General features: G+C 34.1%; 2 protein-coding genes across 2 annotated transcripts; one reads left to right on the top strand and one right to left on the bottom strand.

Annotated features, from left to right (window-relative positions):
* The first annotated feature begins 8,630 nt into the window (after nt 1-8,630).
* Nucleotides 8,631-9,212, top strand: LOC110942663. The gene has a single exon (XM_022184435.1). It carries the CDS (start codon nt 8,631-8,633, stop codon nt 9,210-9,212), a length of 582 nt encoding a protein of 193 aa, XP_022040127.1.
* Nucleotides 9,213-22,916: 13,704 nt separating this feature from the next.
* On the bottom strand, nt 22,917-25,822 carry LOC110939960 (ethylene-responsive transcription factor RAP2-7). The gene is made up of 8 exons (XM_022181529.2): nt 25,148-25,822; nt 25,039-25,064; nt 24,466-24,496; nt 24,314-24,401; nt 24,083-24,237; nt 23,905-23,969; nt 23,669-23,802; nt 22,917-23,447 (listed from the first exon to the last, which is right to left on the bottom strand). The coding sequence occupies exons 1-8, from the start codon at nt 25,630-25,632 to the stop codon at nt 23,214-23,216; spliced, it is 1,218 nt and encodes a 405-aa protein (XP_022037221.1). The 5' UTR covers nt 25,633-25,822; the 3' UTR covers nt 22,917-23,213.
* Between the last annotated feature and the right edge of the window lie 732 nt (nt 25,823-26,554).

Genomic DNA, 26,554 nt, shown 5'->3' on the forward strand with positions numbered 1-26,554 from the left:
AATGATATGTCAAATCAGTGACAAGATTTTCCTAAATAGTATCATGACCAAATACCTGACTGGTTCTTGGAAATATGAATCTGTTAAATACATTGACCTGATAAATGGTATGTTTATTTCAGCATGTGAAATATGTGATTATATAGATAGGTATATCTATAAGGAAATTCCAAAAAAAAAAAAAAAAAAAAAAAAAAAAAAAAAAACCATAAGGATTGATAAGTTGAAATAAAGCACAAGCATCCGTGTCTAGAATTCTTTATCAGGAATCTCTTTTCCAATATCAAACATTATTTTGTTTGATCATTTACCTCGTAACTCATACAATGAGAACCCTTTAAAGATGGGATATCATCGAAAGTATAAAAATTTACAATGCACAAGTAAGAAACATATAAAGTTGTGCTAATGCACGAGAAAACACATGAAACTTAAAATATACGTCCACAGACGTTGAAATATATCACACACGATTTTCCAAGGCAAGAACTTTGAAAAGTATAAATTGGGCACGATGACAACAATACTAATTCTGTCAGTAGAAAACTACTAATAAAAAAGAAGCACTTTGCCACGTGATCCTACAAACGATCTATATTTCGCTGAGGTACGTTGGAACAAGATTTCACAATCATCGGTGCACAGTCTAAACTAAGTCATAATTATTATCACTGAAAAAGGAGTCACATACCTTTGCAAATCCCCTATTCCATTTCAGTTCATTCGACATTCCTTGATAATGTCACTTAACAACGGTTCTCACACAAAATTCCAGATAAAAGTTCTTATATTCCTTTCGTAGCAATTCTGACTTCTGCCTATAATAAGTTGACTTTCGTGTTCTTTTAATGGTCATCATACCATAAAGAATTCTTTCATAATAGCAAATATTGATCCATTTCATTTCTTGGTAAATCCATACGATACACATGCACTATTTGTTGCGCATGTGGTTCATTTGAGTTATAAGACCCTAGGAAGGCTTCATTCCAAATTATTGTTTTATCCAACCTCAAATATCATTTCGCTATACTTGATCTTTGCATTGTAAACCGCGTTTTGAAAAATGATTACTCTTTGATATTTGATCGATAAATTTTTTTTTGAAAAACTCGATTTTCTTTTTGAAGGTTATACATGGTTTCTGTTGTGATTATGTCCGAACTTCCTTATTAAAACTCGTTTTATCCAAACCCAGTTAACTTGCTCTCAATACGTAATCAATTCGAAGTCCCATATGATGGATTGAAACCATCATATTCAAAATAGTCCCAACAAGCACTTCAATTCTCTTGAACCATAACATGCTTGTTTAGTCTTCGAATTCATCAAATCATCTCTTTGATCACGATCACTTTGTGATGACATTTTCACAAATTTGAAGATTGCGCTAATCTATATAATCATTTATTTATTTATATTGAATCCGCTTTGTTGATTTATTTTATGAAAGCAATCTTAACACCATTGTGTGCTAAGATAATGATCCACCATTTCATGTCCTAATTCCGTAGTCCTTACAACCTCAATCGAGCCTTTCGTGATATTTCTTACCTTGTCATCATTGATCAAAAAAACATTATATAAACTTAATTGATTATATATAGAAACTTACAATATAGTATTCCTATATTTAAAATTTTTGTTAAAACCATTAAGGTAAAGAATTTATATTTTTACGTATAAAATTTTGTTTGCAGTATATTCTCATTTAAGTTTATGCATTTGTTATTGGCAATTAATATTAGTTTTATTATTAGTAATAATATATTAATAGTAATAGTGTTAGTATTATTTTCAGATACTAGAGTTATTATCAGGGGCATGTATTGAATAGCCTAGCCTTAATTAGGCATGGACTGGCCACCTATGCTTAAACAAGGCAGCACTAACCAATACCCAACCATGATAATAACCAGTTAAGAAAAAGATATATTTTCATAAAACAAATACAAGAATTAGATGAACGAATAAAATTATTTAAATAACTATCCAAGTAGTCATGGACAAGACATTTTATAAACAATTGTTCATCTTGATTAATATTCTACAACTATTAAATACTTATAGAAATATTATTTTATAATATATGTATTTTAATATATTAAAATATCAAATGTTATTTACTCAAGTCAATATTTAAAGTATATTTGGTATTAAAATAAACCTTTATTATTTTACTTCTATAATTTAAAATATCCTGTTATAAAATCTTATAGTTAAACATACTTGATTTTAAAAATGATAATCATAAGTTCTAGGATATTGGATAAACATATTTATAAAAATATATATCATTATTTTGTCAAAATTACCACGGGTTTTGATATTTTAAAACTCTCTATATTTATTTTTTTACTTTATGATAACATAAAAGGAAAAGATATTAAATATCACCTATCTTTAATCAAAACATTTTTGCAATTATGTATTAAGACAAAAATACACTAACTCTATTGTCTTTTCGTATATCCATTCAATTCACTCATCTCAACACATTAATTTTCTCATATCATAATTTAATATCTGACAAAACATTTTCATGTTTTCATTTTATTTTGACCCGGTCAATCTTAAGTCTTCCTTAGGTACCAATCAAGGTAAGTTTTCTTCTGACAAAGAATTTTACTAATTCCAAAAAGTTCTTCACATTCATTTTAAGAATCTATAAATCATATATCTTTTGGCTTGAACCCAATCACCTTGAAAAAAAATATATACCATTTCATCTTATTCGTTTGAACATTTCATCTTTTGAAATATCCAGATTCGCCTCCTTGAAACTCTCAAATTCGAAAACAATAAATTTATTCGGTCATCATTGAATTCTTTCAATCATTACAAACACTTTGTAGCGTCCGAATAGATTTGTAGCCTGTGCTAAACCCTATTCATACGCAATTCGTTTGATTTGTCATATTCTTGGTACAATTATGTACTCAGATTACGATACACTAAATTCTATTGTCCAGTACCATTTAAGTAAACGATATTGATTTTCGGATAATCATTGACAAATCATTTTCCATACTTCCATTCACAAATAGATATTTATCAATTCAAAATCTCCCCTAATTGATCAAAGTAAGTTCATTTCGGATATTGAATCCAATTGTTTCTATAAATCATTTCTATTTTTAAAAATTCATACCCCTCAAAATATCTTTTGATTCCATTCCGCGATACATTGTTTCTCTTAAGTAGAAGAATAAACATAACCCAAGAAAATATCATAGTCCAAATCTCGAGGACGAGATTTTATTAAGGTGGGGAGGATGTAACAACTCTCGCTAAAATTAATACTTAGTATGATTAATTAATCAGTTAATCAATATTAATTAAGCTAACAAGATTAATTAAGCTAAGTAAGGTTTATTAAAAATAGATATATATGGGGTCGTATAAGAACGTTTAATATTAATAATAAAATATATTATTTTTTTTCTTACTCCGTTTTTAATGAAACTTAGGTTAAAACGTAGATAAAAATATGCTCATTCTAAAGACATATTCGTCGTTTTATAAAACGTTATATTTTAAAAGTTATACGAGAAAAACGAGTGAAGCAGCTGAATTAATATATATAAGCAAGCTAGCTAGCACGTCAAGCAGGTAGGTAGGCACGTCAACTTATCCCACATCGACCAGAATTATGAATTGAGGTGCTTGCCTGCTTGCTATAAATAAGAAGCTTAGGATTCATTTTTCTTTGCTCATTTCTTTTCTTCTTCTCTCTATACGTTGGTGTTCTAACCAATAATCACCGATACGATATTCTGTTTGGTCGATTCAGGAACCAACTAACGGATGCCAAAGTATTATACTTTGTGAATTTCGTTAAACGGAATCCAAAGTACTATACTTTGTGAGTTCGTTAAGCGGAATCCAAAGTGCTATACTTTGTGAGTTCGTTAAACGGATGCCAAAGTACTGTCTGAATAAGACTACACTTTGTGAAGTTCGTTAAGGTTCGAATCTCGTGACTATCGTTGAGGTTTGATTTGGGTTTTACACAAATACGTATTCCATTCTGTTAAGCTATATGTTTAACTACCGAAAATACTCCCCACCACACACACACGCGAATCACTAATTAGTATAACAGGGTGCTGCTACAATACAGGGTATTAACTCGATCGCTATTACGATTCATTTTCCGACCGATCAATATATCCAATGGATGTTTAAGTGCCACCCACATTAGGGTTATACTTTGTCGTTCGTCGTTAAATCGATGGATGTTTAAGTATCGCACTTTGTCGTTTGTTGTGAGAATTTGATCTCGTGAGTTATCGTAATTGTTGTATTAAGTTACCTACCTAGTTCGTGTGCACTCGGTTACAAGGCTAAATCAATAGGCTAAGCTTTGCCAGTATAAATCTGCAATATATCAAGGCTTATCTGTAGACTAAACTTTGGCCGTATGAATCTGCATGTTTATAATGTGAGTCATTCTTCTTTTTAAACTATTTTCTCACAGTTTGTGAGTAAGTATTACAATACCTCAAATTATTTTCAAGGTTATAATTACAGGGATTAAGTCTTTGTAATCACCAAATTACAGCTGGTATGTGAGGTATTGTGCACATTACTATCTCTATCACTCTATGTGAGTGAGTATTACTCTATGTGAGTGATTATTACTCTGTGTGAGTAAACCGTCACTATTGGGGCGACGGGACCCAATAGTGGTATGACCACAGTCACAGATCCGGTTGAGTGACAAATACCCATTCTTGATAATTGGTTGATAAAAACATTGTAATCGCTCTTAATACTGTGAATTATAACAAATCTGTTTTTATAAAACCTGAATGAACTTACTCAGTATTTCCCGCTGACAAAACCTTTTTAAAACGCGTTTCAGGTAATTACAGTAGATTGGAGTAAGGATTAGATCCAGCACTGAAGGACTTCAAGAAGTGGCTTACTTCATTAATTAAATCAAATTAAGAAATATTGTTTTTATATTAAAAGCTACCTTTGTAAAACATGGGTTTATCCCATCTATTTAATAAATAAAATCCGGTGTTTCTAAACTCTGATATTTTTCCTAACTCACGGTCCTGATGAAATTTCCGCTGCAATGTTTTTCAAAATAAAAATAATCACCGGTACCACTGGACTGCTCACGGCACCCGATTCTGTCCAGGGTGGGTCGGGGGCCGTGACAATAGAATAGAGAGAAATTAGTTTTTTAATAAAAGGTTGGGTTGGATTAGATTGTAATAGTGGATAGTCTTAGAAATTAAGTCGTGAAGCGTGTTATTTATTATTTTATAAACGATAAGGACAGGGTTTTAATTTGATATTATTATTTTTTTTTTTTAAACATGTGACAGTCAACATTCAACAATAAATGTATTATAACTATTATAATTTAGGGGTAATTTCATATATACCCCTACAAATTTGCAAATATCATATATATATATATATATATATATCCCTGCAAAATTATAAATGTCATATATACCGTTACAAAATAGTTGAAATATCATACATACCCAATTTAATAAAACACAATTTAACTTTATTTCTCTATAACTTTGAAATCTCATTATATAACCTTTAACTTCGAATATTATATCTACTCTTTTCTAGCTTAATTTATTTAGCTTAAATCATACGTACATACATACATACATACATACATACATACATACATACATACATACATACATACATACATACATACATACATACATACATACATACATACATACATACATACATACATACATACAATACATACATACATACATACATACATACATACATACATACATACATACATACATACATACATACATACATACATACATACATACATACATACATACATACATACATACATACATACATACACACACACACACACACACACACACACACACACACACACACATACATACATACATACATACATACATACATACATACATACATACATACATACATACATACATACATACATACATACATACATACATACATACATACATACATACATACATACATACATACATACATACATACATACATACATACATACATACATACATACATACATACATACATACATACATACATACATACATACATACATACATACATACATACATACATACATACATACATACATACATAGGCTTTGGTTCAATTAAGAACCACCACACATACATACTGAAAGTTTTAACAAGGTTAGGGCTAAAGGACGTAAGGTGTAATTAATTTTCCGAATAAAGGATTGTGACTGTAATTATTGAAGTTAAAGGGTATCAATTGCAACCTGATACAAACATAAAGGACGAAAGCTGTAATTTACCCTATAAAAAAATCACACACACACATTTAATATTAAAATCTACTTAATATTTAAATATTTATGTAGGACCCACCACCCACTTCATTTTCCCACTCTTCACCACCACCACCACCACCTCCATTTCCACCTTTCACCACCATAACACCCCCCTTATCTCATCCCGTCGAAAAAATGCTACCACCACCCACTCTTTAATTACGCCAATTTTGACGATTTTCGGTATAATTACGAGCACATCCCGACACTAGCCATAAAAAACCAATACATGCAAGAACAAGAAATATGCAACAATCCATGATTAGAAAATCTAGAGCACTTATCCAGCTTCAAAACCTGAAGACCCTCACCACGCCCACAGCCAAGCACCATCAGATCTTCATCAGTAACAATCATCCTTATAAAATGAACAACCTTCAAGCACCTAAACGATCTCCCTATCTCCTCCACCCACGGCTTCACAAACCCGCCCTTATCCTCCGAGATCAGGTTATACATGGCGGCGCGTGGCTTCAATTACGAGAATCGGCGCCGAAGCTGCTCCGGCGTCATTGAGTAGCATAAAGCGATTGTTATGTGTTTACGGGTGAGCGAGTCATGCTCATACCATCGTTTGCAGACTAAGGAGATGGATTGACGGTCGTGGGAGTTGGTGATGTAAAGGACTGTGAGTTCGAACATGATGTTGGAGTTGATGTGGGTTCGGTGGTGTTTATGGGTACGATCTTCCATGATTGATTTGGGTTTTGGAGTTTGTGATTTATATTGTGAGAAATTTGCAGTTGAATTGTGAGAATTTTGGGGAAGATGTGAGGATGGACGAATGAGAAACTGTTGATTTGGGTTTTGGAGTGTGTGTGTGTGTGATTTTTTATACTTTGATAAAAGCAAGGGGTAAATAAGTAATTTCAAATGAACTTAACGGAGAAAACTAACCCCCATCCACTCCAGGGACCATCCGCGTAACAAAAAGTAAACCACAGGGAACACCGGTGTAATTTCCAAAAGTTGGGGACTATAGATGTTACTTTAGAAAACCACAGGGACTATCCATGCATTTTACTCGTAATAACAAAAACAAAAATTTATCGAGTCGGTAGTTACGCCTGATGTAAGTTTTGTTTATGCCTGATGTAAACTTTTTGCATGCGACATTTTTTTTTGCAAGAAGAAATGATTTTTTTTAAAGATTTTTGTGTTATGAATATATATAAGTTTACCATGAAGATCAAGATTTACCTCTAAGATTTTACCTAAGCAAGTGGATGAACTCTTTGTCAAACTTATGGGTAACCCTTGTCTACTAAATAGTTAATCTTGTCCACCAAATAGTTAACCTTGTCCACCAAATAGTTAATGTTTTTGTAGTATAAATACTAGCTCAAGGTAGAAGAAAAAATGCACCTCATGTATACACTTTTATAAGTTATACAACTCTCTTCTTTTTTCTCTTATAACATTTCTAAAGTTCTTAAAGTTTTAGCACTAATCTTGTGTTAATCCTTGTTATATTATAACACGTTATCAGCACGAGGCTCTAGTCAAGGAAACGTTCAAGAAATTATAATCAAAGTAAGCATTTGATTAATATATAAACTATAATTGTTATGATAAACTAATACCAGTGCAGATGTATCTTACGATGGATATACGATCGTTGTTGGACTACAAAAACGTAACATGTCTTTTTATATATCGTGGGATTGTTTTCCTTTAGGAGACCCTGTTATCCAGACACTCCTATCATAAAAACAATTAAGTCCCATACTTAAAAAAAATGAAAAATAAAATAAAGAGACTGAAAGACTTGATAACACTTGTATTTATTTATGCATCTAACTTTTATTTATACGCACATACTAACATTTAATTTAGAGTTTACATTCATGTATACTAACATTTTTTTTTCTTATTACACACCCTAATTTTATATCTTATAAAATAACATTTCCTTAATACATCATTTATTATATATACATATACATATATATAACCGTTGTACAACGGCTATAAAACGGTTATAATTTACCACTATAAATAACCAATTATCAATCTCATTTTTCCACAGCAAACACTCTTCTTCTTAAAGTTATTCAAGAAAAAAATTTCGAAGATGATTCACCCGGTTTTAATATTGGCCGGCATAATATTAATATTGTTGCCGACCTTAATATATGAGCTTCCACCTCATCTTTTCAGTACTTATGTATTCATTTATTTGTTTATAGCTGTACCTTTATATGTTTTCTCATTTTTAATGAGTATATAGATTTTAATATTTATCTTATTTATGTTTAGCAACAAAATGGCAAACATCGCAAAAATTGAATTCCCGGCTCTTAATATCACCGGAGAAAATTATATGCCGTGGACGGCACATGTTAAGCGACATCTCAAGTCAATGGGTGTTTTGGAAACGATAACGGAGTGGAACGAATGTAGCGATCAAGACAAGGCAAAAGCCGATGTCTTCCTCCATAAACACATTGATGAGATGTTGCAATTTGAATATTCAAATTTTGAGGATCCATACGTTTTGTGGGAAGATTTAAAAAGCAGATTTGATAATCAAAGGGAAGTTTTACTTCCCACTGCTAGAGATGAATGGAACAATCTCTGGTTCCAAGATTTTAAAAAGGTGAATGAATACACCTCTGCTTTGTACAGGATATGCTCAACGCTCCGATTCTGTGGGCAAACTGTTACGGAGGAAGATATGTTGGAGAAAACTTTCTCCACATTTCATGCATCAAATATAAACTTGCAACAACAATATCGGTTGCAAAAGTTTCAAAGATATTCTGATCTAAATTCATTTCTCCTCGTAGCAGAGAAAAATAATGAGCTACTAATGAAAAATCATCAAGCTCGTCCACTGGAGCATTAGCCATTTCAGAAGCAAATGTTGTTATTAATGATGATACTAAAGACTCTGGAAGAAAATGGGGACGAGGCCGTGGCCGTTGCCATTTTGGTAAAGGTAATGGTCGAAATTATTCCTTCAAAAGAAATAATAATTTCCAAGGTAATTCCCATGGTCGTGGACGTGGTCGCGGTCGTGGTCGTGGTCGAAATCAAAGAACCCCCAATTACCACACTCCACAAAATACCAATCGCAACCAGTATAACAAAAGGAATGAAGCTGGTAGGTCCGAAAACAATGGCACTTCTTGTTTCAGATGTGGAAGTGCAAACCATTGGTCAAAGGCTTGTCGTACACCTTCACATTTATGTGAACTTTACCAAGCCTCTCTCAAAAGAAAAGAAAAAGAGATGAACCATGTGGATAATTTTAATGATATCAACGTCGAACTGAATGTCGCCGACTTTAACAATAACATGGAACTCTGAAACGAATGTTGCTAAACCATAATAATTGTATGCAACAATTATGTAATTTCCTTTATTATAAGTATCTTTATTATGTTTCAGTAGTCTTTCTTTTCATGTAACGTTTTCAACTAATAAATAAACTTCTTATTATAAAACAATTCACAATGCCTTCGTTATACACTTATTATTATTTCTCTTTATATTTTCAAGATTAAAATTAATACCACCGGAGCACAAGAGCAGACAAATGATGCAGATATATGTATAGCGGATAGTGGAGCCACACACACTATACTTAAATCTAAGAAATATTTTTATGAGTTGAAACCAACAAAAGGAACCGTTGATACAATATCAGGTCCTACAAACTTGATAGAAGGAGTGGGAAAAGCTAATTTAATATTACCAAATGGTACAAAGCTCTTAATAGAGAATGCTTTATTTTCCCCAAAATCAACAAGAAACTTGTTGAGTTTCAAAAACATATATCATAACGGATATGATACTCAGTCAAGGACTGTTGATAATAAGAAATATTTACACATCATGAGCAAAGACCATATATTGGAAAAACTGCCAATGCTCCACTCTGGTTGCATTATACACACATTAATGTGCCTCAAGCACACATGGCAGTAAAGGAAAGTTCTTGTAATCCTGAGACATTTAACTTGTGGCATGACAGACTAGGCCATCCAGGATCTACAATGATGAAAAGAATTATTGAAAACACACATGGACATCCATTGAAATATCAAAAGATCCCCCGATCAGATAAAATGCCTCTATGTACCTCTTGTTCACTTGGAAAACTAATTACAAGGCCTTCATCCTTAAAAGTTGACAAGGAATCACCAATGTTTCTTGAAAGAATTCAAGGTGATATATGTAGACCAATTCATCCACCATGTGGACCGTTTAGATATTTCATGGTCTTGATAGACGCATCCAGCAGATGGTCTCATGTCTCTTTATTATCAACTCGTAATGCTGCCTTTGCAAAATTTCTTGCTCAAATTATCAAACTACGAGCACATTTCCCTGATTACACTGTTAAAAGGGTGAGACTTGATAATGCTGGTGAATTTACATCACATGCTTTTAATGATTATTGTATGTCTGTGGGAATTGTTGTCGAACACCCTGTTGCTCATGTACACGCACAAAATGGCTTAGCTGAATCATTGATCAAACGTTTACAGCTAATCGCTAGACCATTAATAATGAGAACAAAACTTCCTGTGTCGATTTGGGGTCATGCAATTTTACATGCTGGATCACTGATTCGTGTGAGACCAAGTGCAAATCATAAGCACTCCCCACTACAAATTGTTTCTGGCCATGAGCCAGACATTTCCCACCTTAAAATTTTTGGTTGTGCAGTGTATGTTCCTATTGCACCACCACAACGCACAAAAATGGGACCTCAAAGAAGGTTAGGAATATATGTTGGATATGAGACAGCCTCCATCATACGATATCTTGAACCTCTAACATGTGATGTATTTAAAGCACGTTTTGATGACTGCCATTTTAACGAGGCAATGTTCCCAGCATTAGGGGGAGAAAATAAAAAATGAGAAAATGATGTCTCATGGTGTGTGCCTTCATTGTCTCATCTTGATCCAAGAACAAAAAAATGTGAGACAGAAGCTCAAAAGATAATACACTTGCAAGACATTGCAAATCAATTGCCTGATGCTTTTACTGATACAAACAGAGTTATAAAATCTCATATACCAGCTGCTAATCCTCCAGCTCGAGTTGAGATCCCAAGTAAGGCAATAGATAATAAGATAGCTCATGAATCTCAAAAACGTTTAAAACGTGGAAGACCAATCGGTTCAAAGGATAAGAATCCACGAAAAAGAAAAGCACTTGTAAAAAAAATTGACAACAAAGAGAATGATCTTGATAAAACAGTAAATACCGAAAACTCCCATGAGAAAGATGTTGATGATACTAACAAAGAGATATCAATCAACTATAGTCATACACATATCATATGGAACCGATATGAAATGGAAAATATTGATGAGATATTTTCTTATTCTATAGCAAGTGACATCATGGGTGGAGATGATGATCCTGAACCAAAATCTGTCAATGATTGTCAAAATAGACATGATTGGGATAAATGGAAAGGCGCTATGCAAGCTGAATTAGATTCCCTCAACAAATGAAAGGTTTTTGGGTCTATTGTTGTTACACCTAAGGCTGTAAAGCCTGTAGGATATAAATGGGTTTTTGTACGAAAACGAAATGAGAAAAATGAGGTTACAAGATATAAAGCAAGACTTGTAGCTCAAGGTTTTTCACAAAGGCCAGGGATCGACTATGAAGAAACATATTCTCCCGTTATGGATGCAATAACCTTTAGATACTTAATCAGCTTAGCAGTTTCTAAAAAGTTAGAAATGCGTCTTATGGATGTCGTTACAGCTTACTTGTATGGATCACTTGATAGTGAGATCTATATGAAAGTTCCGGAAGGATTTAAACTCCCTGAAGCATTAAGTTCAAAACCCAAAGAAATGTATTCGATCAAATTACAAAGATCGTTATATGGGTTGAAACAATCTGGAAGGATGTGGTACAATCGTTTGAGCGAGTATTTGACAAGTAAAGGTTATACAAATAATCTTATCTGTCCATGTGTCTTTATTAAGAAGACAACATCAGGATATGTGATCATAGCCGTATATGTTGATGACCTAAATATAATTGGGATGCAAAAAGAAATTCATGAAGCAATTATTCTTTTAAAGAAAGAATTTGAAATGAAAGAGCTTGGAAAAATCAAATATTGTCTTGGTTTACAAATTGAACATATGAGCAATGGAATACTTGTGCATCAAACGAATTATACCGAAAAGCTGTTAAAACGTTTCAATATGGACAAGGCAAATCCTTTAAGCACTCCAATGGTCGTTAGGTCACTTAATGTCGAAAATGATCCATTTCGTCCTTGTGAGGACAACGAAGAAGTTCTCGGTCCAGAAGTACCATACCTCAGTGCAATTGGAGCACTTATGTATCTTACGAATTATACGAGACCTGACATTTCTTTTGCAGTGAACTTGTTGGCAAGATTTAGTTCAGCTCCTACTAAAAGGCACTGGAATGGGGTTAAACATATTTTTGATATCTTCGAGGCACTGTTGATTTAGGCTTGTTTTATCCTAACGATTCAAAAGAAGGGTTAGTTGGTTATGCAGATGCAGGTTATTTATCTGATCCTCATAAAGCAAAATCTCAAACTGGATATGTATTTATGAACGGAGGAACTGCGATTTCATGGCGTTCTCAGAAACAAACACTTGTCGCAACATCCTCAAATCATGCTGAAGTCATTGCACTACATGAAGCTTCAAGAGAATGTGTATGGCTAAGATCTATGTCACAACACATAGTGACTTCTTGTGGGCTAGAGAAAGATCGAAGTCCAAGTCCTATCCACGAAGATAATGCCGCTTGTGTCTCTCAAATGAAAGAAGGGTATATCAAAAGTGACAGAACAAAACATATACCACCAAGATTCTTTGCATATACTCGGGACCTTATTAAAGACAATCAGGTCGAGATGAGATATGTCCAATCCAGCAACAATTCAGCCGATCTTTTCACAAAAGCACTACCTACAGCAACTTTCAGGAAACATGTTCATGACATTGGCATGCGTCATGTGCGGAGAATGTGATTCCTTACAAATTGCAAACTTGAGGGGGAGCTATAGACTGCACTCTTTTTCCCTTAGCTAAGGTTTTTTCCCACTGGGTTTTTCTTTAGTAAGGTTTTTAATGAGGCAGTACTTAAAGACCCCGAAGTTTGCAAAGTGTCATCCAAGGGGGAGTGTTATGGATATATAAAAGTTTACCATGAAGATCAAGATTTACCTCTAAGATTTTACCTAAGCAAGTGGATGAACTCTTTGTCAAACTTATGGGTAACCCTTGTCTACTAAATAATTAATCTTGTCCACCAAATAGTTAACCTTGTCCACCAAATAGTTAATCTTTTTGTAGTATAAATACTAGCTCAAGGTAGAAGGAAAAATGCACCTCATGTATACATTTTTATAAGTTATACAACTCTCTTCTTCTTTCTCTTATAACATTTCTAAAGTTCTTAAAGTTTTAGCACTAATCTTGTGTTAATCCTTGTTATATTATAACATTTTGAGAATTTTTATTTTGAAAAAACCTTTTGAAAGGCTTAGTTCTCATGGTTCTCACAACTCAAATTGGTTCTCATTTTACCCTTTCCCTTTGTATATATAGGGTTAGCTTCATTTGTGAACAACCCACTTGATAGTGAACACTAGTGAACCAATCATAGCCTCATAGCCCTTGATTATCAATACACAAGTGTATAGACAAGTGTAAATCAATGACCAGGATTTGATAATGAAAATACACTAGTGTGTTTTGCTATTTGATGATGTAAATCAATGGCCAAGATTTGTTCAATTCACTCAGTTCACAAATACACTAGTGTTCACTCTAGAACCTCACCCTATATATGTATACACATATGGAGAATATTATTGTTTATGAAAAAAATAAAAAATAATAAAAACAAAAATGGGTAAAAATAAATTTAAGCATAAAATATGTTATATAAAGGGTTAAGTTATTCTACAAAGGCTCCTAATTGTAAGAAGTGTAATAAGGCTTTATAGAGTGACAAGTGTCCAAGAACCTAAACCCACTACACCACCACTCAAAACCTAAACACCCACCCACCCCACCACCACCCAAAAACCTAACCCCCCACCCCCCGAAAAACCTAAAAAAACCTCACCCCACCCCACCCCCACCCCCAAAACCTAAAAAAACCTAACCCCCCCCCTCCCAAAAAAAAAAAAAAAAAAAAAAACCCCCTTCACCCCCTAAAACCTAAACACCTGGGGGGTTAGGTTTTTGGGTGGTGGTGGGTGTTCAGTTTTTTTTTTTTTTTTTTTTTTGTGAAGTGGGTTTATTTTTAGGAGCATTTATACACTTCTTATTTTTAGGGGCCTTTTGATTTGATTCTAATTTGTTATATAAAACTATGAAATTAAAAGATAAGCATATATAAAACTTAGAAGTTAAAAAAAAAGTGTAAAATGATTATTTATTAGATTGTTTTTAATAGATTGAGTATATTTGTTATTTTAACGATTTTTAAGGGCATATATGATATTTTTAGTTTTTGTAAGGGCATATATGATATCTTTCGTTTTTGTTAGGTACATATAAAAATTTTAAAGTTTGTAAGGGTATATATATGAAATTATTAATCCTATAATTTAAAGCCTATAGCATACAACATTATTAATGACTATCTTCGCGTCATTAGCCAATCCTAGCACCACCGGCTACCATCCCAAAGTTCCCAACAAAACGGACTACCCTATGTTTGGATCATACTTGCAAACAAACATAACGCTAAATCACATACACACAAACAAAAATTCCACACAAACAACCACCAATATAGTAATCTTAACTGCACATCAGCAAACCATAAACCAATAGACTATGTAGTAGTGTTGAGTAGTTGTCTATGGTCTTATGGTCACGTGGTATTTGTATTTGTCCCTCACAAAAGTAACGTGAGTTTAAATTCAGACAACTACATGTTGATTAGGTGGTAACTGGTATTAAAGAGTAAAAGAATTTATGATAATATGTGGTAATTGGTATGAAAGAGTAAAACAATTTAGAGTAAAATGCACAAATAGTCCATGTGGTTTGTCAAAGTAACACATATAGTTCCCAACTTTTCAAAATTACACTCATGCTCCCTGTGGTTTAACAAGATGTTACTCGGATAGTCCATGGAGTGGATGGCCATTAGTTATCTCAGTTAAATGGGTATGAAATGACATAATTACCCTTGCTAAAAGACAAAAAAAATATTTTTTTTAAATTAACTTATTATTATACAATATAGGCCCCACCCCCTTTTTCCTCTTCCCCAGCCACCATTTGTCGACAACCACTACCGGACCACCAACATCACCACCATCACAACATGAACCACCACCATCTGGTCCACCAACATCACACCATGAAGCAAAATAACACATGCAACAATCTCAAAGCAAATTGCAATCACCAATCATCTTTTCTTTCTAATTGAATCTCTGCGTCGAAAATAATCGGATCCAAACCTGATTTTAAACAATCTTTGTGTTCTCTTCTCAGATGAAACCTGCAACCAATCCCGTCGACAAAGAACTTGACAATCATAACTCGCTTCTGGTAGTGGAAATGGTGATGCACGGTATTTTGTAGGTTGGGGTTTCATGTCGGAGGTAGTTAGGGTTAGATTACAGGTGGGGGTTGATAGAATCCGATGGTGGTGGTGGATGATAGGGTTTTTGGGTTGTCGGGTCGGGTTGGTGGAAGATTATGGGTTAGTTGCATTTGTTGGTTGTTATGGTGAAGTAGATGGTGTATCTGAGGTGAACGATTGTCTTTTAGCAAGGGTAATTATGTCATTTTACACCCACTTAACTGAGCTAACTAACGGTCATCCACTCTAGAGACTATTCGAGTAACAACTTGTTAAGTCACAAAGAGCACAAATATAATTTTGAATAGTTAGAGACTATAAGTGTTAATTTAACAAATCACGTGGATTATATGTGCATTTTACTCAATAAAAAATTATATGGTTTTATTAGAATTGATTTGGAATTATCTATAAGGGGGACCATATCTAGAAATTCATACGTATGGCCCACCATGTGACATCTAAAAGCTCTTCTTGTTTGTCCAAACATGAATCATGAGAGAGAGATTCTGCGTGAACACAAAAAGGCATGTTTAAGGTAAGAATCATAGTAGACAAATATGGTAACAAATCTAAGTGGGAAATAACATAAACAATCTAAAAGATTCATTGTGTTATTTGATTTGATTTTTTTTAAACATATATTTTAGTAATTATATATAAATATAAAATGTAAAAAAAATTAAATCGATTATGGAACCAAGAACTCTATTGTTTATTGAATCTAATTTGGCATTGTTGGATGGTTAAGAATCGGCCATTTCACCAGTCGGCGGTATAAAACATTTGAAATGGGCCGATTAATTAGTCGGTTCCATGTCTGAAAGCCTTGATTATAAGTCGCTAAGCACGGCTGCAGGCAAAGTTAGGCTATAGGGTGTGGTCATAACCCTCATGATTACCATGACCCTTCACATTAGTGTTATGTCACTCATATCTAATCCACCATCCAAAACCACTACCCTAAGGTGTGGTCATGACCCAAACCACTAGTCCCTTATTTATTAATTTATCTTTATCTAAAGAAAAAGGAAATGATTTCTTGAAAAATGGAAATGAGGACCATGGTTGCTATGGTTTAATCCATACAAACCATGATGGATCAAGCAATGGATGGTGTAGCCTTCCATTCATGTTCCTAGGTGACGAATCATGTCCCAACCATGACCCCCACATCCTTTAGCCTTATACATCCATACGTAGCCACTAGATATTGTGAGACAGATTTCGGGTATCAGTTTTATGCTTCATTTTTATCTAAAAATATCTTGGACAAATATAACCCACCATTTAATGTAGAGAACTAAAATATATTATGAGAAAAGTAATACGCAAAATGTACATATTAGATAAAAGAAATGACGTATAAACAAAAAAAAGGTAATAGTGTGATCAGTTTATACGTGAATACAATTAATCAGAATATATAAATAACACGTGAACACAATCTAATTTATTTTACGTAAAAAAAGCATCTGAAGTATTTGTCATGATTTCCTTTTTTATTTTTATTAGAGTGTACGGGGCGCAATCGGGGAGTGGTGCGGTGAAGGATTTCCCCGATCGGGAACACCGCCGCCATCCCCGCGGGGTCCCGAATCGGGGTTCAATTTGGGTGTGGGGTTACCGCTTGAATTTGCACGTTGATCGAGGAGATGACCGTTGAACGGTCGACTTTTTTATAAAAAAAAAAATCACTTTTTTTAAACTAATATAAATACCCAACTCATTTTCACCCTTTTTTTATACACAACCCATCTCATTCTCACCCTTTTTTTATACACAACCCATCTCATTCTCTATATTTTTTTAAACTCTCCAACCACAACCATTTCACTTTTTATTTTTTATACTCTCCAACCAAACCTCCTCCACTTTTTATTTTTTATACACCGAGCAATGGAGAACCGATCCCGCGAGGCCAAGAAAAAAACTAAGGGACGGGTCTCGAAACCGTCTCGAGATGGTTCGAGCGGTGCAAATGCTCAACCACAACCCCCTTTCGGATACACTTCACAACCCCCGTTTTTTTTCCAACAACCTCCACACCCCTCGTTTTACAACACCCAACAACCCAATTTCGGCTATTTTCAAAATTTGCTATCAATGGACGCTCCTCCTCACCCCTAGTTTTAATGTAATTTTTATTTTCTACTTTGAATGTGTTTTTTTTTTCTAGTTTGAATGTGTTTTTTTTTTCTAGTGACGATGTATTTTTTTTTAAATTTAATGAAATGTCTTTTATATAATTTTTAAACATCCATAATTTTACCAAAAAAAAAAAAATTAATTTTGAACTCACCTAATAGGGGAGTGCCGCCATCAAAAATCGGTATTAGGGGAGTGTATTAGGGGAGTTGACATGGCACCATGTGATTGGTTGTGTGTAAGAGGGGGGACTCACCTATTAGGTGAGCACCCCTTACACCCTTAAAATGATCTGTTATCCTAGTATCTTGAAAAATATTAAGATAATACGGAGTGAGCGTGAAATTCCGACGTCGTTGCCTCTTCACGCCAAGTACATTGGACCCAACGGCTACTTTAAAAAAAAGAAGATTTTCAATTTAATTTTTTACTAACTTTTATAGAAAACCTAACTATTCCACCATTTTTTCACCTAATTCTCTTTAACAAAACTTTAAACTTTATAAAAATTCTCTATCTTTTATAAAAAAAATGTATCAACACAACCGCAATTTTGATCCGAACAACCCATACGGCGTGGGCGAAATACCGCACACTACTTCGCCCCCACCGTCTCAAGCGAGTTAACCCCGTTTTCACGATCCGAACAAATTGGCGTACATGCATTTTCTTGCGAACCTACCTTTTATGTTTCCACAACAAATGCAAGTTCAACAACAACCACTCACTCCTCTACCCCAAACGCCCCTACACCTGAATCTCTATCGGAAACTCAATCTACAACCGAATCCTCTACGCAAAAAAACGAAACCATAGAAAGAAAACCGAGGCCGAGAAGGAAAAAACAAAGGAGGATCGTTGCATATATACGTGGACAAATAACGAAGAGTTGGTGTCAACGAAAGCTTGGCTTTCAATTTCGGAGAAATCAATTCTAGGTATAATTTATTTTATATTTATTGTTAAAATATAAAATTGTTTAAATAGTTATGTAAGTTTTTTTATACTTATAGTGTGTGTATATATATATGAATGAGCTAAAATAAGAACCACCTTGAGTTGTGAAAAAAGTGAGAACTAGGCCATCCAAAAGGTTTTACCGAATTTTTTTTCTCAAAAGTCATAAAAAAATCACTTGTTTCAGCAAAAAAAAAAAAAATTAAAAATGCTGCATGCTCACATTTACATGAGGCGTAAAAAATATTTATCTTCGTACAAAATTTACACCAACGTGTAAAAAAACTTGCATCAGTCAAAAGTACCGTTTTGACAATTTATTTTTTTTATTTTTTTACAGATGTGTTTATAATATTTTTATTTACGTTTGTGCAAAAAAATTTTGGCCCGGCTCGCGCGGGAAGAAAAAGTTCTCACGGTTCTCGCAACTCGTGGTGGTTCTCATTTGAACCGAGCCCTATATATATATTATATATATGGGAGGGATAGAAAGAAAAACCCAATCGAGTTAAGAAAACTCAAAAACCTTATGTAACAATTTTTTTTTCTAAAAAAATTTAGAAAATGTAAGTTACATGTTATCGAACCTTTTGAAACAAAAATAAAAAAACAAAAAACGGTGAGGGTATTTTTTTATAAAATATTTCAAAAATTCAGTTTTTTTAGCATATATATATATATAACACTGAATTTTCAAAAAAAAACAATCATAACAAAAACCACTGGGTGCTTTCTGGTTTCTTTTTTAACTTTCGATAACATGTAACTTATATTTCCTAATTTTTTTAGAAAAAAAAGTTTATTACATAAGATTTTCTTGAGTTTTTTTTACCTGAAGTGAGTTTTCTCTCTATAATTCCTCGATACATATATATAGATATATATTTAATAGGTACCAACCGAGATAGTGACAATTTTTGGAATCGAATAAACGACCTTTATCATACAACGTTGGAACGAGATTACTACCAAAAACATGATAGTATCTTGTTAAAGTGGCGTGAAATAAACACCGTCATAACCACCATCGATGGTATTTTTTTATTTGTTTGTTTTTTTAAATACGTAATGGTTTTTTTAATTAATGTTATTTTTTAAATTAAATAGATTCTATATAATTTTTAAATATGAAATAACAATAAAAAGTGTGCCACATGTCGAATAACGTCACTCTCTCATACCCTATCCCACTCCTCCCTTTTTTTTTACACCATGCCACTTTTTTGACGCGTGCTGACATGACGTCCACATGTCGCATAACCGCCCCTTTTCAAGCCCCACACCCCGTATACTTTAAGTATTAATAATCTATGTGGTGTGGTTAGGGGTGTGAATTTCTGATACGACCTGAAAACCCGACACGAACCTAACACGAAATTCACGAGCCAGTTTCAGGTTGAACCCGCGAACCCGTTTAGGTTAACGGGTCGGGTTCGGGTCAACCTGGTCGGGTTGGCGGGTTGACCCGTTTAACACATTTATACTATATTATATTTTTTTACAATATATTTTATCTTATAAATTAAATGGGTGTGTATTTTATGCCATGATTATTCAACGTATATAAATTCGATGTGCGGGAATAGTGGTTTTCACCTATTGGGTGAAATGGGTGATGGTGGCCATCTATTGGCTCACATGGGCGGCAAAGAGAATAGTGCCAGGCAGCTGCCTGGCACTCCCCCATTGGCCCAACAAATTTATGATTTTATCCCGGTTTAAATTTACGATTCTGCCATGAGTTCAAAATTATGATTTTACCCCCACTTAAAAATAAATTTACGCTTTTGCTTCCAGCTAAAAATTTCAACTTTGCCCGTGGTTCGATTTACTGTTTTGCCCGGTTTAAATTTACAGTTTTGCCATTAGCTTTTCTCCCTTAAAATTATGATTTTTCCATCGGTTCAAAATTATGTTTTTACACCCACATAAAAATAAATTTACGCTTTTGCTCCCAGCTAAAAATTCCAAATTTGCCATCGGTTCAAATTTACGATTCTGCGACATTTAAATTTACAGTTTTGCCATTAGGTTTTTTTTTCTCACAGCTAAGTTACGATTTTGCCCTCAGCTTAAATTTACATTTTCTCCATCGTTTTTGTTTGTTTTCCTGGTTAAATTACAATTTTTCCCCTAGTGAAAATTACAGTCATGCCGAAAGCTGCCTGCGACTCCCTCATTGGTCCATTTAATTTATGATTTTATCCCTGAATGAAAAATATGATTTCTCCCTCAGTTCAAAATTACGTTTTCCCATAGTTTTAGTTTTTTTAGCAAAACTTTAAAAGTTATTTTTAATTGGTTGACTTCGTTTAATTTTTTTCGGTGCCAAGGAGCTGCCTAACACTCGCTCATTAGTCCTGAAAAATTACAGTTTTTCCCTGAGCCGAAAATTACGCTTTTATCATCGTTTTAATTTTTTTCCTAGCAAAATTATCGTAGTGTTTTTTTAATTGATTGAGAATTATTCAGCCATCGCCCCGCAACGCGGGCGGAGCAACTACAAGTTATAACTTAAAAAGAGAAACTAATATAGATTTTATAATTTAAGTATCATAGTATTATATACATTTGTGTTTTTAAGTAAATTTTAATTTTAATATATTAATTTCAGAAAAAATAAAAAAGTTCGGGTTGAACGGGTCGTGTTCGCGTCAAACCACGAAACTTCGGGTCGTGTTCGGGTTCTTATGTATGATACGATTTTCGGGTTCGGGCCGGGTTGGGTTCGGGTCGGGTTGAACCCGCCAACCCGCAAACACGACTCGTTTAGCACCCCTACGGTGTGGTCATGACCTAAATGACCACCATCACCCTCTACGTCAGTGTCACCACCCCACCCTTATCCACCAATCTAATCCACCACCCTATATGGTGTGGATCATTGACCCCCACCAATCAAAATCTCATAATTAATTGAAAGAGAATCATGATTGCCATAGATTAAACCATACGAACCACCATGGTTCAGAAATAGGGTGGTGTACCACAAGAACCATATCCCGTGTAGCAATTCATGATGCAATGCACCACTCTCATACCCCGTAACCTTTCACTTAATTAAATAAAATGAATTTATAAATAATATTTTTTAAACTTCTAAAATAGTTAAGTCCCCCAACCAGTGAATCCGTAAGATGACCGACCAATTCGTTGTCCGATCTAGTTATGAAAACATTGAGTTTGAGAATGACCTCAGGTTCAAGTTGTTCCGATATTAATGATAAATAAGTCGAATAATATAGTTACCATTATATATATATATATATATATATATATATATATATATATATATATATATATATATATATATATATATATATATTATTGACGAGTGATGATGAATATTAACTTTATTTTTATAATAATATTTAGCTTTTTATTATTTTATTATTTAATATAGTATAGTATAATATTTTATTATTATATTTACTTTTAATAACATATTTTTCATTTTTTTCCTTTTTTAAAATATTTATATTTCCTTTACCATTTTTTAATATATTTTTTTCTTTTTTTAAAGATATATAATTTGATACTTTTTTAATAATTTACGTTATAACTTTTTTCTCAAAAGTTAAGTATGTAGTTGTGTTTAATTTTTTCCCCGACATTCTGTTATAAGTTTTGTTAAAAACGAAGTTGTACTCAGAATAAAGTATTTATTTGTTAACATAAAATGGACGATAATAAACTAAATCGTTCTAATGGTTTGACTTTTTAAACAACATTCTTTATTTGCAAATCACGTCTGTTTTACATTATCATTTACTCGGTTTCACCGCAACGCGCGACGTCAAAAAAGCTAGTAGAACTTTAAAGCTTATAATATAGTTACTTTAAAGCTTATAATATAGTTACCGACTTACCATAGAACTTTAAAGCTTATTTATATATATTTAAAAGTTTACAAAATCAGAAATTCCAGGTAATAAATCAACGACATTGGCGTGGCAAATCCCTCTCCAGTGAACCTTCAACTTGACCTATCCACTCATCCATTGGCCAGCTATGCAAAAGAAGGGTTCAGTTCAAAAAGGATGTGCAGCATCTATAGTTGCATCCATACAAAACTTATACGTACAACTTCTTATGCATAACATACAAGTACTACTCCAAAACTCACAAGCCAAAGTCAAGGTAAAGGTCATGGTGGTGGTGTATTCTGTTACTTGTAATTTAGATAGTTTGGGGGTGCTGGAGCTGGGAATCCTGATGATGCTGCTGCGGTGAACAACGCGGTTGGGGTTTGACTTTGACCGTGCGGTTGCCATGCCCAGTTGGAAGGTCCCTGTGATGACCCTCCAAGTCCAATGATTTGAGGATAGGTGGCTGTCCATGTTTCACCATGCTCAGATATTATTGGTAGTCCTTTAAGTGTTGTTGTAGATGGGGATCCAGCCTGTTGTTATTTAATCAAGATTAGCTTCAAGTGTTGTTCACTGTTCAGTTGTTTAATACAACAACCATACCCAGTAAATCCCACAAATAGCAAAGCCACTTATAGGGTCTGGGGAGGCTGGGATGTAGACAGACCTTGCCTCTATCCATGGGGATAGAGAGGCTGCTTCCAGAGAGACTCTCGGCTACACTATTAACAAATGTGATTTGATATTGGTTTACCTGTAAGCTCCTCCTAAGGTCATGAAAACCATGATTCATCTGCATATGGTCCAACTGCTCATTCCTAGTTGGACCGTTTCCAAGACACGAAGGGGTTGAAACGCACAAGTTTAAATCCAAATTGTGCCGGTTTCCTGCATCGCGTTGTACATAAACTCAACTTCTTGCATAATATAACCTATAAATTGACATGCCGATTGCACGTAACAAAATACGCGACATGAAACGAAACTTACCACAATGAGATGCAACAGTTTCCGCTTCATACGCATTGGATTTTATAGCCGCCTTGTCATAAGCCCTATTTTCAAGAAAGATGGATTGTTATTCATGATCACTCAAGCATTTTGATCTTCAAACAAAGACAATGCATAATCTAAAACTTAATTATATGATCAAGTAACAATTTCTCACTTCTTTCCAAGAAACTGCCCCATTGGATTTGGAGCTTCCCATAGACCATACTTGTTGTTCATCATCGCCCCTCGGTACTTGGAACCACCTCTCGAAAACCCATTGCTATGGCGCCGTAAAAGGTGCACAAAATCTTCTTTAGAAAGATTCTTAATCTAGCACAACAGAGCAACAAGTTAAAAACCAATAAATTGATTCAAATCCACTACATTATCAACTTCAAATGCAAACCTGATTCATTTCCTCCTCATAATCACTAACATTGAAGTTAATATCCGCATCAACACCCCGGAATTTAATCGCAGCTCGATCATACGCTCTGGATATCACAATCAAACTCTATTAGAGACATGAAATAAGTCAATAACATCAAATTTACATACCTAGCTGCAGCATGAGCAGTGTCAAATCCACCTAAAATCATATCAAGCACCAAAACTAATAAGAAATTTGGCAAAAAAACAAATGTGTGATCAAGGTTGGAGAACTCGTTAGTCGCTAGTCGGCTAGTGAGCTGGGGACTAGCGACAACTCGAGATTAATCGGGATTAATCGGATCAGGTTTTCTATATGTAATTTTCAGTTTTAGGTATACATACACACATTTTTATAGGTATATATTTTAAGAGTTTAGGTTTTAACTCTTACTCAACTCATTTTTTTTAAGTATACAAGATTAATTATTGGAATTCACATGGTTTGGTTGGAAACTGGCCGCTATTTAGATGTTTTGGCCGGAATATACAGGTTTTTTGCCGGAATATGATCGGAATCGCTGATTTTTGGCTGGCCGACTAGGCCCGACTAGCAATTAATGGACTCATTAACGAAAAATTACTCAGTCTGGCCGACTAGCGATTAATCACCGACTAATCGCCGCCTAGTCGCGATTTTTACAACACACTCTGTGTGATTGTGTTTGCTATCAATCAATAAGAAACATGAAACATCCATACCTAAATAAACTTGTTTCCCACAATCCCTACATCAAACACAAAAGTAAACAAATAAGAACCAAAAACATGTACATAAATATCAACAAAAACAAAAAAAAGAAAAGCTAACCAAATATGTGACTCCCATCTACCAGTTCTTCTATAAAAAGTAACTCCTCTATACTGTGAGCTTCTAGACCTAGGTCCTCTTCTACTCTTTCTCCCAGCTTGATTTTGTTGTACTGTAGGCATACTTTGTTGTACATTCACCACTCTCTCATTGTTATTATTGTTATTGGGAAATAACACCAACGAGTTCACCTGCTGCCTTCCTTCTTCACGACTCACCGGAAAAAGTGACCGAGTCACGAACTCGGACTGACTCGGACTTGTTGGAGTCTCATCGTTGACCTTTAAGATGTCAAAACTGAAGCAATGGAAGTTGTCTGCGTCACCGGGAACTGAGACTGATTCGTCGTCTTCTCCGATGTTACTGGAACTGCAAGCTTCTGTATTTACAACAGATGAGTTTGAAGTACCTGATTCCTCCACTTCACCTTGTAAATAAGTAGTAGTTGTGTCTTCGTGAATAAAGTTTAGGTTAAGATCCAGCATTCTTACAGTGTTTAGAGATTAGTTAAGAGTGGTAAAATAGAAGCTATATGTTTATCGGAAATTGTTGCCGGAAAGTTGACGGAGAAATGATATCCGGTGAAAGTGAATCATTGGTGAGTGCTTGACTCCATTGAAGAGGGTTGGAGAGAGAGGGTAAAGAGATGGGACGTATGGAGGGCAACATGCAGTCAGGCCCAATTTAAGGGTGAACAACTACTCATGCTTTGGTGACCGATTAGACAGTTTGCCGGTCTAAATCTTTAGCAATTTTTTTTTTTTTCCCCTAATATTAATACATGCTAAAATCTTTACACATGGTGTATACAGGCCGTATACAGTTATACGGCCCGTATATAATAAAATAAAACTAACAAAGTCTGTGCCTTCAGACTTTGTCAGTTTTTTTTCATTCCATACGGCCGTATAACTGTATACGGCCCGTATACACCATGTGTAAATAATTTGCCTGGTCGTATACAATGGATACGAATAATTTATACGGGCCGTATACAGTTATACGGCCCGTATGAAAAGAAATTAGATTTTACTCAAAGTATTTAATGGATTTAAGGTGTCAATCACACGAGACATTTTACAGTCGTTAGGTGGTCAAAGCTTTCTAAAAGTAGAAAAAAATAAAACTTTAACAAGTAACAAAGACTGAAAAACACAAAAAAAAAAACGTGTTGTCACGACCCCCGATCCACCCTGGACGGAATCGGGAGCCGCGAGCAGTCCAGTGGTACCGGTGAGTTATTTTGAAAAATATTGCAGCGGAAATTTCATCAGGACCGTGAGTTAGGAAAATATCAGAGTTTAGAAACACCGGATTTTATTTAAATAGATGGAATAAATTCCATGTTTTACAAAGGTAGCTTTTAATAAAAACAATATTTCTTAATTTGATTTAAATAAATAAAAT

This window comes from Helianthus annuus, chromosome 5, assembly GCF_002127325.2.
Source record: "Helianthus annuus cultivar XRQ/B chromosome 5, HanXRQr2.0-SUNRISE, whole genome shotgun sequence".
Classification (NCBI taxonomy): Eukaryota; Viridiplantae; Streptophyta; class Magnoliopsida; order Asterales; family Asteraceae; genus Helianthus; species Helianthus annuus.